Source organism: Tursiops truncatus, chromosome 9, assembly GCF_011762595.2.
Source record: "Tursiops truncatus isolate mTurTru1 chromosome 9, mTurTru1.mat.Y, whole genome shotgun sequence".
Taxonomy (NCBI): Eukaryota; Metazoa; Chordata; class Mammalia; order Artiodactyla; family Delphinidae; genus Tursiops; species Tursiops truncatus.
The window spans coordinates 17,880,258-17,892,418 of record NC_047042.1 but is presented as its reverse complement, the minus strand read 5'-3'; the positions used below and the strand labels follow the sequence as shown (position 1 = coordinate 17,892,418).

Below are 12,161 nucleotides of genomic sequence, written 5' to 3'. Positions count from 1 at the left end.
ATTCGAGAAATTAAAAACCCAGTGTAACAGAAATGAAGAATGCCTTTGATGGGCTCATCAACAGACTGGACATAATCAAGGAAACAATCAGTGAGCTTGAAAATATTACCGTATAGTAAATATGCCTATATCCCACGAGCTCCTGGGATATAGTAAATGTCTTCTCAAGCTCACAAGGAACATTCACCAAGACAAACCACATTCTGGGCCATAAAACACACTTGAAGGAACTGAAGAAAAAAATAAACCAAAGTATATTCTCAGACCACAATGAATTAAACTAGAAATCAAGAACAGAAAGATAGCTAGAAAACCCCAATATATTTTTATTTATTTATTTTGCGGTATGCAGGCCTCTCACTATTGTGGCCTCTCCCGTCGCGGAGCACAGGCTCCGGATGCGCAGGCTCAGTGGCCATGGCTCACGGGCCCAGCCGCTCCGCAGCACGTGGGATCCTCCCAGACCGGGGCACGAACCCACGTCCCTTGCATCAGCAGGCGGACCCCCAACCACTGCGCCACCAGGGAAGCCCCAATATATTTTTAAATTGAAGTATAGTTGATTTACAATATTGTGTTAGTTTCTGGTGTAAAGTGATTCAGTTTTACATATATATGTATACATATATATATACTTTTCCATATTCTTTTCCATTTTGGTTTATTACAGGATATTGAATATAGCTCCCAGTGCTACACAGTAGGATCTTGTTGTTTATCCATTCTATATCTAATAGTTTGCACCTGCTAGTCCCAAACTCCCAGTCCATTCCTCTCCTGACCCCCTCCCTTGGCAACCACAAGTCTGCTCAATGTCTTTGAGTCTGTTTCTGTTTTGTAAATAAGATGGTTTGTGTCTTATTTTAGATTCCACATATAAGTGATATCATATGGTATTTGTCTTTCTCTTTCTGACTTACTTCACTTAGTATGATAATCTCTACTTGCATCCATATTGCTGTAAATGGCATTATTTCCTTCTTTTTTTATGGCTGAGTGATATTCCATTGTATAAATGTAGCACATCTTTATCCATTCATCTGTCAATGGACACTGAGGTTGTTTCCATGTGTTGGCTATTGTGAATAGTGCTGCCATGAACATAGGGATGCATGTATCTTCTAATAGTTTTGTCTAAATATATGCCCAGGAGTGGGACTGCTGGATCATATGGCAACTCTACTTTTAGTTTAGTTTTTTTTTTTTTTTTGTGGTACGCGGGCCTCTCACTGTTGTGGCCTCTCCCATTGTGGAGCACAGGCTCCAGACGCGCAGGCTCAGCGGCCATGGCTCACGGGCCCAGTCGCTCCACGGCATGTGGGATCTTCCCGGACAGGGGCACAAACCTGCGTCCCCTGCATCGGCAGGCGGACTCTCAACCACTGCGCCACCAGGAAGCCCTATTTTTAGTTTTTTGAGGAACTTCCACACTGTTCTCCATAGTGTCTATACCAATTTACTTTCCCACCAACAGTGTAGGAGGATTCTCTTTTCTCCATACTCTCTCCAGCATTTGTCATTTGTAGACTTTTTTTTTTTTGGCTGCACAGTGTGGCTTCCTGGATCTTAGTTCCCCAAACAGGGATCGAACCCACACCCTCTGCAATGAAAGCAGAGTCCTAACCACTGGACCACTAGGGAATTCCCATGTAGACTTTTTAATGATGGTCACTCTGACCAGTGTGAGGTGGTACCTCATTGTAGTTTTGATTTGCATTTCTCTAATAATTAGCGATGTTGAGCATCTTTTCATGTACCTCTTCGCCATCTCTATGTCTGCTTTGGAGAAATGTCCATTTAGGTTTTCTGCCTTTTTTTTTTTTTTTTTGGCTGTATTGGGTCTTCATCGTGGTGTGCAGGCTTCTCATTGTGGTGGCGTCTCTTGTTGCGGAGCACAGGCTCTAGGCACGTGGGCTTCGGTAGTTGTGGTGCACAGGCTTAGCTGCTCTGCGGCATGTGGGATCTTCCTGGCCCAGGGCTTGAACCTCTGTCCCCTGCATTGGCAGGCGGATTCTTAACCACTGTGCCACTAGGGAAGCCCCTCTGCCTATTTTTTGATTGGGTTGTTGCTTCTTTGTTATTGAGTTATATGAGCTGTTTGTATACTTTGGAAATTAAGCCCTTGTCAGTTGCATCATTTGCAAATATTTTCTCCCAGTCCATAGGCTGTCTTTTCATTTTGTTTATGAAAATCCCCAAATATTTGGAGATTAAACAAGACTCTCTAAATAAAATACCAGTCAAAAAAGAAGTCACAAGAAAAAACTTTAATATTTTGAACTTAAATGAAAGTGAAAATACAACTTATCAAAATTTGTAGGATGCAGCAAAATCAGTGCTTTAGCAGAAAATTTATAACATTAAATGTGAATTTCAGAAAAGATCTGAAGTCAATAATCTAAGCTTCCATCAAAAACTAGAGAAAGAAGAGCAACTTATGCCTAGAGCAAGCAGAGAAAAACAATTTAAAAATTAGAGCAGAGGGCTTCCCTGGTGGCACAGTGGTTGAGAGTCCGCCTGACGATGCAGGGGACACAGGTTCGTGCCCCGGTCTGGGAGGATCCCACATGCCGCGGAGCGGCTGGGCCTGTGAGCCATGGCCGCTGGGCCTGCGTGTCCGGAGCCTGTGCTCCACAACGGGAGAGGCCACAACAGTGAGAGGCCCGCATACCAAGAAAAAAAAAAATTAGAGCAGAAATCAGTGAAATCAAAAACAGAAAAATAGAGAAAAGCAATGAAATCAGGCCTTCCCTGGTGGCGCAGTGGTTAAGAATTGGCCTGCCAATGCAGGGGACACGGGTTCGAGCCCTGGTCCGGGAAGATCCCACATGCCGCGGAGTAACTAAGCCCGTGCACTGCAACTACTGAGCCTGCGAGCCTACAGCCCGTGCTCTGCAACAAGAGAAGCCACTGCACTGAGAAGCCCACACACCACAACAAAGAGCAGCCCCTGCTAGCCACAACTAGAGAAAGCCTGCAAGCAGCAACAAAGACCCAGCACAGCGAAAAATAAATAAATAAAATAAATAATGAAAAAGAAAAGTTTGCCATGAAAAAGCAATGATATCAAAAGCTTGTTCTTTTAAAAGAAATAAAATACATTGTGAAGGCGTGGGATAGGGAGGGTGGGGTATGGGGCTATATGTATACATGTAGCTGATTCACTTTGTTGTACAGCAGAAACTAACACAACACTGTAAAGCTATTATATTCCAATAAAGATATAATAAAATAAAATAAAATACACTCTGAATTTTTAAAGATTAGCTTTGGTGATTTTTGTTAGAAATACGTATCAGAAAATCCCTTAGAAGATAAGATGTGAGAAAAAAAATCATTTGCAGTTTTTCGCATTAACATTAATTTTGCCATTAATATTTTATGGGACCATAAATTCTCTGGTTTTGTTAGTATAGCTGGTCAGTGTAGTTATGTCTTTATAATTACCTGTCTTTGTTGAGTATAAAATTAGGAAATTGTACATCTAAAGAGAAATATATTCTTTTACTCATTAATTTTTTAATTCTATAAAAATTGAAATATAGTTTATTTACAATATTGTGTTAGTTTCAGGTGTACAGCATAGTGATTCAGTATCATTGCAGATTATATTTCATTACAGGTTATTTCAAAATAATTGATATAATTCCTTGTGCTATGCAGTATATCCTTGTTTCTTATCTATTTATATACAGTAGTTTGTGGAAGAAATATATTCTTAATCTGTCTAGTGTTAAAAACTTTACATTCAAAATTTTCTGAAAAGTAACTATCTCCAGTTTTGTGACTATCCATTATAAAGAATTTTCCATTTTCTGATTTATTTCCAGTTTTATTAGGCAGCCAGGCTTCCCTTTCTAGCATGCTTTTGGACTGTTTTTCTCCTGCCATCAGTTGGTATATGTACAGGAAGGAAGTACTGGACAAACTAATTTCAAGAGCTCCCTGAGGGCAAGGTCTACGTAAGGATATATCAACACAGTGCTTTCTGTATACAGGCATACTTCACAGATATTGTGGGTTCGAGTCAGACCACCACAATTAAGTGCGTATTGCAATAAAGCGAGTCACATGAATTTTTTGGGTTCCCAGTGCATATAAAAGTGTTTTACATTATATTATCTGTGAAGTGTGCAATAGCATTACATATATAAGAAAACAATGGAAATACCTTAATTAGAAAAATGGTTTATTGCTAAAAACTGCTAACCATCATCTGAGCCTTCAGCAAGTCATAATTTTTTTGCTGGTGGAGGGTCTCGCCTCGATGTTGATGGCTGCTGACTGTTCAGGGAAGTGGCTGCTGAAGGTTGGGAAGGCTACGGCAATTGCTTAAAATAAGACAACGATGAAGTTTGCCACATCAATTGACTCTTCCTTTAATGAACAATTTCTCATTGGTGTCTGACGGTATTTTACCCACAGAACTTCATTCAAAATTGGAGTCATTCCTCTCAAACCTTGCCACTGCTTTACCATCTATTTATTATTTAGAATGTTTATGTAATATTCTAAATCCATTGTTGTCATTTCAACAGTCTTCTCGGTATCTTCGCCAGGAGTAGATTCCATCTCAAGAAACCACTTTCTTTGCTCATCCATAAGAAGCAATTCCTCAACTGTTAAGTTTTATGAGATTGCAGGAATTCAGTCACATCTTTCAGCTCCACTTCTAATTCTAGCTGTCTTGCTGTTTCCACCACATCTGCAGTTACTTCCTCCACTGAAGTCTTGAATGCTCTCAAAAGTCACCCATGAGGGTTGGAATCAATTTCTTCCAAACTCCTGTGAACGTTGATATTTTGACCTCTCCCCATGAATCATGAATGTTCTCAATGGCATCTAGAATGGTGAATCCAGGTGTTCAATTCATTTTGCCCAGATGCATCAGAGGAATCACAACCTGTATTAGTTATAGCCTTACAAAATGTATTTCTTAAATAAGACTTTAAAGTTGAAATTATTCCTTGAACCATGGGCTACAGAATGGATGTTCTGTTAGCAGGCACAAAAACATTTAATTTTGCTGCACATCTCCAACAGGGCTCTTGGATGACCAAGTGTATTGTAAATGAGCAGTAATATTTTGAAAGGAATCTTTTTTCTCTGAGCAGTAGGACTCCACAGTGAGCTTAAAATATCCAGTAAACTATGCTGTAAACAGAAGTGCTGCTATCCAGGCTTTGTTGTTCCATTTATAAAGCACAGGCAAAGTAGACTGAGCATAATTCTTAAGGGCCCTAGGATTTCTGGAGTGGTATATGAGCATTGGCTTCAAATTAAAGACACCAGCTGCATTAGCCCCTAATAAGAGTCTTCAGCCTGTCCTTTGAAGCCAGGCAATGACTTCTCCTCTTTAGCTATGACAGTTCCAGATGGCATCTTCTTTCAATAAAAGGCTGTTTCTGTCTACACTGAGTATCTGTTGTTTAGTGTAGCCATCTTCATTAATTACCTCAGCTAGATCTTCTGGAAAACTTGCTGGAGCTTCTACATTAGCACTAGCTGCTTCACCTTGAACTTCTATGCTATGGAGATGGGTTTTTTCCTTAAACCTCATGAACCAACCTCTGCTAGCTTCAAGTTTTTCTTCTGAAGCTTCCTCACCTCTCACAGCCTTCAAAGAATTGGAGAGAGTTAGGACCTTGCTCTGGATTAGACTTGGCTTAAGGGAATGCTGGGGCTGGACTGATCTTCCATCCACACCTCTAAAACTTTCTCCATATCAGCAATAAGGCTGTTTTGCTTTCTTATCATTCATGTGTTCACTGGAGGAGCACTTTTAATTTCCTTCGAGAACTTTTCCTTTGTGTTCACAACTTGGCTAACTCGCCTCTTGGCACAAGAGGCATAGCTTTCAGCCCACCTTGGCTTTCAACATACTTTCCTCACTAGGTGCAACATTGCTAGCTTTTGATTTAAAGTGAGACATATGACTCTTCCTTTCACTTGAACACTTAGAAGCCAATGCAGGGTTATTAATTGGCCAATTTTCAATTTTGTTGTGTCTCAGGGAATAGGGAGGCTGAGGAGAGGGAGAGAGACTGGGGAACAGCTGGTCAGTGGAGCAGTCAGAATACATACAGCATTTATTATGTTCACTGTCTTACATGGTTGCGGTTTGTGGTGCCCCAAAACAATTACAGGAGTAACATCAGAGGTTACAGATCACCATAACAAATAATGAAAAAATTTGAAATACTGTAAGAATTACCAAAATGTGACAGAGGCGTGAAACGAGCAGATGCTGTAGGAAAAATGATGCCAATAGACTTGCTCAACCCAGCGTTGCCACACACCTTTAATTTGTAAAAATCACAGTATCTGTGAAGTGCAGGAAAATGAGGTATGCCTGTACCAGGAATGCAATAAACATTTGTGGAATGAATGATGTATATTTTTTTCTTTGCAGAATTACAGATATCAATAAGCTGTGCTGTATTTAAAGTACACTAAATCTAGGGCTTCCCTGGCGCAGTGGTTAACAATCTGCCTGCCAATGCAGGGGACACCGGTTCGAGCCCTGGTCCGGGAAGATCCCACATGCTGCAGAGCAACTAAGCCCTTGCACCACAACTATTGAGCCTGCGTGCCACAACTACTGAGCCTGCGTGCCACCACTACTGAAGCCCGCACACCTAGAGCCCGTGCTCTGCAACAAGAGAAGCCACCCAATGAGAGGCCCGCGCACTGCAACGAAGAGCAGCCCCCACCCGCCGCAACCAGAGAAAGCCCGTTTCAAAAATAAATAAATAAATAAATTTATTTTTTAAAAGTAAACTATATCTAATTTTGGGTTTTCACTTTTTGGAGTTATCTACATCATAACTTCCTCCTAATTAAAGCACAAGGGCCCAGCCCTAAGCAGCCAGGGTGGCTCAGGAAAGAAACAGACTTTAACTCCACATTATTAGACAGAGAGTGGTATTAGGATCAACTAAGACAATATCATCTTTCCAAAGGGTCGCGTCAATGGAAGATGGCTTCCTTGTCAAATGAAGCGACTGAGTCCTCGAGACCAGGGTTTTTAAGAGTGAAACCTTTTGTCTTGGTCAAAACAGGCATCAGATCTTCCACAGCGAAAACTATTTTTGTAAACAGAAAAAATACGTAGAAACAGGATGAATGTGGCCAATAAAGAGCAGCCGTGGGTTGGGGGCATCTAAAGAGAGTAGCAGGGGTGCTTTTACCCACATGCTATTTGTGCCAACACAGATCTCAGAGGCTGCAAGTGGAGTTGATCAGAGTTGAAAGAGAAGGGCTCCCAGGTGTGCCTAAGTGCCTTTCATTCCAGAGAGTTAAGGTTGAGGAATTCTTGCACTTAACCTCGAGCCCTCCCTGTCATGAAAATCTATTTTGGGGTTACTGTGGACTAGTTTACAAACAAAATCTCAACAAAGAATATCTCCTGCAACCTTTAAAACCCAGTCCCCAAGAAAGTGATAAAACACAGGGACTGGGAGAAAATATATGCCAATTGTATATCTGATAATGTATCTAGAAAATATAAAAGAGGTCTTAAAACTCAACCACAAAAAGACGAATAACTCAATTTTAAAATGGACCAAGGATCTGAATAGACATTTCTCCAAAAAACATAGAAAAAAGACGAATAAGCACACAAAAATATGTTCAACATAATTAGTCATTAGGGAAATGCAAGTCAAAACCACAATGAGATACAACTTCACAACCAGTAGGGTGGGTATAATCAGACAGATATCAAGTGTTGGTGAGGATGTGGAGAAACTGGAACCTTCATACACTCCTGGTAAGAATGTAAAATGGTGCAGATGCTTTGAAAAACATTCTGGCAGTTCCTCAGAAGATTAAACACAGAGTTATGACCCAGCAATTCCACTCCTAGTTATATGCCCCAAAGAAATAACATATATCCACACGGAAACCTGAACAAAACTGTTTCTAGGAGCATTATTCACGACAGCCAAAAGGTGGAAACAACCCAAACATCCGTCAAATGGACGAATGGATAAACAAAATGTGGTATATTCATACATGGAATATTATGTGGCAATAGAAAGGAATGAAGCACTGACACCTACTACACCATGGATGAAACTTGAAAACATTATGCTAAGTGAAAGAGGTCACAAAAGACCACATCTTGTATAACTGCATTTATACGAATGATCAGAATAGACAAATCTATAGAGACTGAAAGTAGTTTTTGCCAGGGGCTGGGCATGGAAAGTGACTGCTGATGGGTAAAGGGTTTCTTTTTTGGGGTGATAAAGGTGGTGTAAAATTGATTGTGGTGATGGTTGCACAGCTCTGAATACACTAAAAAACCTCTGAATTACATACTTTAAATAAGTGAATTGCACAACATATGAAATTTATCTCAACAAAGCTATTAATAAAAAAAACAAGGCAGAAACTTCAGCCCTGCTTCAATCGCCTTACCCCGCCTGCACAAACAACTTGGGTTCCCAGCTTTGGGTGCTAACCGGTCACAAAATCCTCACTATCATCCCTAAAACCTCAATTTATATTCCATGAATTTGGAATCTAAAATCTAAACAGAAGCTGCACTAAAGATCAGCTCTGCATTATTTAGAGGAGAGAAAATTGCAGAGCGTCATCGGAACAGCTTAAGGAAAATTTCAGCATCCGGAAATATTTCCCATCTATTAACAGCCATGTTTGCTATGTGCTCCCATAGTAAAAACATTTAGTCCCAGTAACCATAAAATGTAATAATCAATTAAGCATTTCAAAATCACATTTAACTAGCCTTACTCCCAACTTACATATTCACAGTATGACAAATTAAACCTTAATACTGAAGGCATATTTACCATTATACCAATGACATGCAATAAAGAAGTGCTCTTTCAAAACCTTACGGTCGGGCTCCCCTGGTGGCGCAGTGGTTGAGAGTCCGCCTGCCGATGCAGGGGACACGGGTTCGTGCCCCGGTCCGGGAGGATCCCACATGCCGTGGAGCCGCTAGGCCCGTGAGCCATGGCCGCTGAGCCTGCGCGTCTGGAGCTTGTGCTCCACAATGGGAGAGGCCACAACAACGAGAGGCCCGTGTACCGGAAAAAAAAAAAAAAAAAACCTTACTGTCCAACACAGTAGCCACTGGCCACATGTGGCTACTGAACACTGGAAATGTGACTAGTCAAAACTGAGATGTGTTGTAAGTGTAAAATACACACTGTATTTTAAAGACTTACTACAAAAAGGAGACTGAAAAATATTTAGTTTTGCATATTACATGTTGAAATGATCTTTGAGATATATAGGTTTAAATAAAATACATACTATTAATCCCACCTGTCTCTTTTTAAACAGACTCAATCACCAGGACTAGAACATTTCAAATTACATACGCAGCTCACATGATATTTCTATTGGAAAGAGTTGCTCTAGAAAAACATTTAGAGCTTTTGAGGGGAAGGTAAGTATGCATCAGAAGACAGGGCTCTGAATAACTTCTATTATAGTTCCCTGTCGCCATCTCTTTTATATACCGGTCACTTTGCAGGAGTCTTTAGTATGGGTGGAAAAGCTGTAACACAAAGTCATCACCGTACTCCTGCGAGACCACACAATCATACGGACCCTCCAACCATGCTTGCCTTCTGCAGCTGTGGCTTTCATAAGAAGCTACAGCATGTGCCAGCCAAGAAGGAAAGTTTTAAATGACATCAGTTAAGGATAATTGTAATTATCCAGCAGTTCTGGATAATTTCCCCCCGTGGAGCAAAAAGGCCTCAGAGCTTTAAGTATGGTTTGATTGAACCTTTGGACAAGGTATCTAGATGAAAGCAAGGGCAGAAAAAAGGATCACAGGTGATCCAGGAGGAAACCAGAACATGAGAAGCATTGAACTGAGTTTAAGGAAGACCCCTAGGGTGATCTACTTCAAGCGGGAACTCTTAAGCCATCAGTGTGAGCCCTGGATCTAATCGCAACGTAACCCCACCTGCACCTGTGGAATGCGTGTTACCTGAGCATTTGACTTTAATCATTAGCATCTCTGGATGTCACACCTCCTGTGAACTGGAATATTTCTGGTGACGGATTTGTTATCCAGAGCAGTGCTGTCCAATACAGCAGCCACTAACCACACAGATGGCTATGGGGCTGTTGAACTGCGGCTAGTGTGACTGGGAAGCTCAACTTCATTTTAGTTAACTTAAATTTAAATTAACACGCGTGGCTAGGGCTGCTGTACTGGCCGGCAAAGGTCTAGAGCCTTGCTCCCCCAAGTGTGGTGTGCAGACCAGCAGCACAAGTACCTCTGGGAGTTTGTTAGAAACACAAGGTATTTCTGACTCCATCTGAACTTCCTGAAATACATCCTGCAGTAACAGCATCTCCAGGTGATTTCTATGCACATTAACGTCTGGTAAGCACTGACCCAGAGTAGGGGGTCTTAGCTGAATACTACACTGTATAAAAAGTTAGCACATATGTGTATGTATAGGTGTACGCATGTGTATATACATGCTTTACCCCTTTCCTTCCCCTGAAGACCATGTCCACACTTTTTCCTTAGATTTTCCAAGGAGTTTGTGATCCAAAACAGAAGTTTTATCCTATAGAAATGTAGCCCCATAAAGTAAGAAAGCAGATTTCATTGAACAAAGAAAAACTTTTAAATTACCCTTTGTTATGCAGGCACACTCTTCAATTCATGAAGGGCAGAACCTGGCCATCCACGGCTTTGAGGTTCTTCTGCTGTGTTCTCACTTCTTCACTCATGCTACCCACACAGTTCATTCTCCTAGACTGTTTTTATGTTTCAAAATACCACATGTACACGCATTAGCACAGATAAGTAGTATAACATTTATATATATTCTATTTTGTATTATACACCCATACCCACACCCTGATTTTTTAGTGCAAAATTGGCCACAAAATGCACTTTAGTGCAAATACATACCGGTTTGTGCTAATTTGTACAGCCTGGAACAACCGGTGGAGTTTTAAGTACTGATGTGCTGTTGCAGCTGCTACCAATTTTTCGGTTGATTCAGGAATCAACCAGGAAAAAAAAATTTTTATTAGTATCATAGAAGTCTAGTTGTTATCTACAACATGTAACCATGAAGATTCGGGAATCAACCAGGTATCTTTTTAATTAGTATAATGGCAGTCTAGTTATAATCTACTACATGAAACCATGAACAAAAACAGTTGATGGTCAGCCGGTGGTTATTTAGCTTACTTTTCCATCAGTAGATAGCACTGGTTTTATATTATAATAAAAAACACTCATCCTTTATTATTTGTCTGGCAAAAATTTAGGAAACAAAGATTTCTTTTTTCAAAGATACTTTTATGTTGAGGATGCGGCTGCCGTCAGGCTTCGTAAACTTGCCTCACGGGAATCCTTCCCCCGCCCCCCCCCCCCCCGCACACCTCCACTTTGTTAACAACAAGATGCTACGGCAATGATTTATTCCCAGTTGACTAAGTCCCTAGCATTAGATATGTCCCCAAGTCTCAAAATGGCTCTAAGAGTCTGCCTTGAATCATTATCCTCCACTGCTGTTTAAGAGGAGACATATGCACAAACTGGTAGTCAGTTAATGCAGCCAGGAAAATTAACTCATCACAAAGAGCCACAAGTAACAATACTTCAAAAATGAAGAAAACATAAGTTTAGCCTCACTTTTTTTTTTTTTTTGTAATATAAATTTATAAATGCAGAAGTACGGAATGCACTTGCAACATGAAGAGTTAGGTTCCCTCAATAAATACTTTCTCACGAATCAGTCTGGTGAAGAATAACTTGCTAGCACTGGAAAGTACAAATAGACAAATCATACATTTAATACATTTGGCCCCGGTGGCGCAAAAGATTCTTTAGAAATTAGCCAGCTGAAAGGGTAATTTACCAGGAGGGTTCTAATCTTTTTTTAACCTCTGCAATGTGACAGACATCATTAAAATACCAGGGCTAAAATACAATTTTCCACCTTGTTTCCACTGCCAGATACAGGACGAATGTCATCCACATTCCCGTGGTGGAGTAGGGTGGTTTTTCTCTATCCCGTTCTTTTCCATCCAGAAAGCACGCTGGAAGGCAAGTGAGTGGTGCTACTGTAAGAATAACCTTGATGCCAGTCTAACATGGTCAATCAGTCATACAATTGGACACGCCATCATATTATCTCACGTCC

At 40.7% G+C, this 12,161-nt stretch overlaps 1 protein-coding gene across 6 annotated transcripts in view; it reads right to left on the bottom strand.

The window, feature by feature from the left end:
• Positions 1-9,002, bottom strand: part of SRPK2 (SRSF protein kinase 2) — a 261,992-nt gene extending 252,990 nt beyond the window's left edge. For all 6 annotated transcript variants that reach the window (XR_012334180.1, XM_073810176.1, XM_073810179.1 and 3 more), the window contains exon 1: positions 8,868-9,002. Coding sequence is in view for 5 of the 6 variants with exons in the window: in XM_073810176.1 (XP_073666277.1) it covers positions 8,868-8,987 (120 nt within the window). In the remaining variant the exon portion in view is untranslated. The remainder of the gene's footprint in view (positions 1-8,867) is intronic.
• Positions 9,003-12,161: the final 3,159 nt, after the last annotated feature.